The 870-nt window shown below is 32.0% G+C and overlaps 1 protein-coding gene across 1 annotated transcript in view; it reads right to left on the bottom strand.

Annotated features, from left to right (window-relative positions):
- CNOT10 (CCR4-NOT transcription complex, subunit 10) overlaps window positions 1-569 on the bottom strand; it is a 99,602-nt gene extending 99,033 nt beyond the window's left edge. The window contains exon 1 of the mRNA XM_012646863.1: window positions 368-569. Within this exon, the coding sequence (XP_012502317.1) occupies window positions 368-569 (202 nt within the window). The remainder of the gene's footprint in view (window positions 1-367) is intronic.
- Window positions 570-870: the final 301 nt, after the last annotated feature.

The raw sequence follows: 870 nt of genomic DNA, 5'->3' as shown, positions 1-870 counted from the left end.
AGGCTGATGCCACAGCACTTTAGCCCAGGCAACGGAGGGAGACTCTGTCAGAAAAAAAAAAAAAAAAAGATAAATAAGCTGGACTCTAAGACTGAAAAGAGATTCTGAAATCCCCATTATACATTTCAGAGAACTGAGCTCAATAAATAACCTTTTATGTATTAACCAACGATTATTTTACTGAAAATCTTTTACTTCAGTATAAAAATTTTCCTTTTTTACAAAATACACTTCAATGAGATTACTATTTTTATTTTCCTTGTTATATGTTTGTACAAATTATCTGCCAGGAACGGTTATTAATTTTTGTAATCAATTTTTTAAATGTTTTTAAAACATTCATTATTTGTAACTACTGACTTCTTACCAGACAGAGTCTGCATGTAATTCCACAATGTGTCTTTATTTGTCCAAAAGTAGTCTCCGTTGCCAATTGAAAGAGTATATGATCGTTCATCCATAAGCTTGACTTTTCTTCTACTATGGCCTAATGAGCATGGCTGACCCTCTAGGCGTATAGAACTCTTTGACCCACAAGCCTTGACACTCTTTAAGCCAATAGACTTCATTTCTAATCAAACAATTGCTTTTAGGTTTAAACTAAGTAGAAAAGTAATGCATCACTTTTTCAAAACTGAAAAAAATCAGTTAACTGAAAGCACAGACACATTCCAATATAGAATGTTAGCAATTCAAATCTGATTGGAGGATGACCACAAGCTATACTCATCAAACTATAGCTCAAATAATGTTCAAGAAAAAAAGATTTTTCCATAGAAAAGAAAAATGTTAAAAGGCCTAAGGAAATCAACTGCTATAGTCACAAAATACTGACAGTGTCTTTGTAAAGCAATGTTTTAAATAAGAAGG

Source organism: Propithecus coquereli, unplaced genomic scaffold, assembly GCF_000956105.1.
Source record: "Propithecus coquereli isolate 6110/MARCELLA unplaced genomic scaffold, Pcoq_1.0 Scaffold251, whole genome shotgun sequence".
Lineage (NCBI taxonomy): Eukaryota > Metazoa > Chordata > Mammalia > Primates > Indriidae > Propithecus > Propithecus coquereli.
The sequence above is the reverse complement of the archived record's forward strand: the minus strand, read 5'-3'. Positions and strand labels throughout refer to the sequence as shown.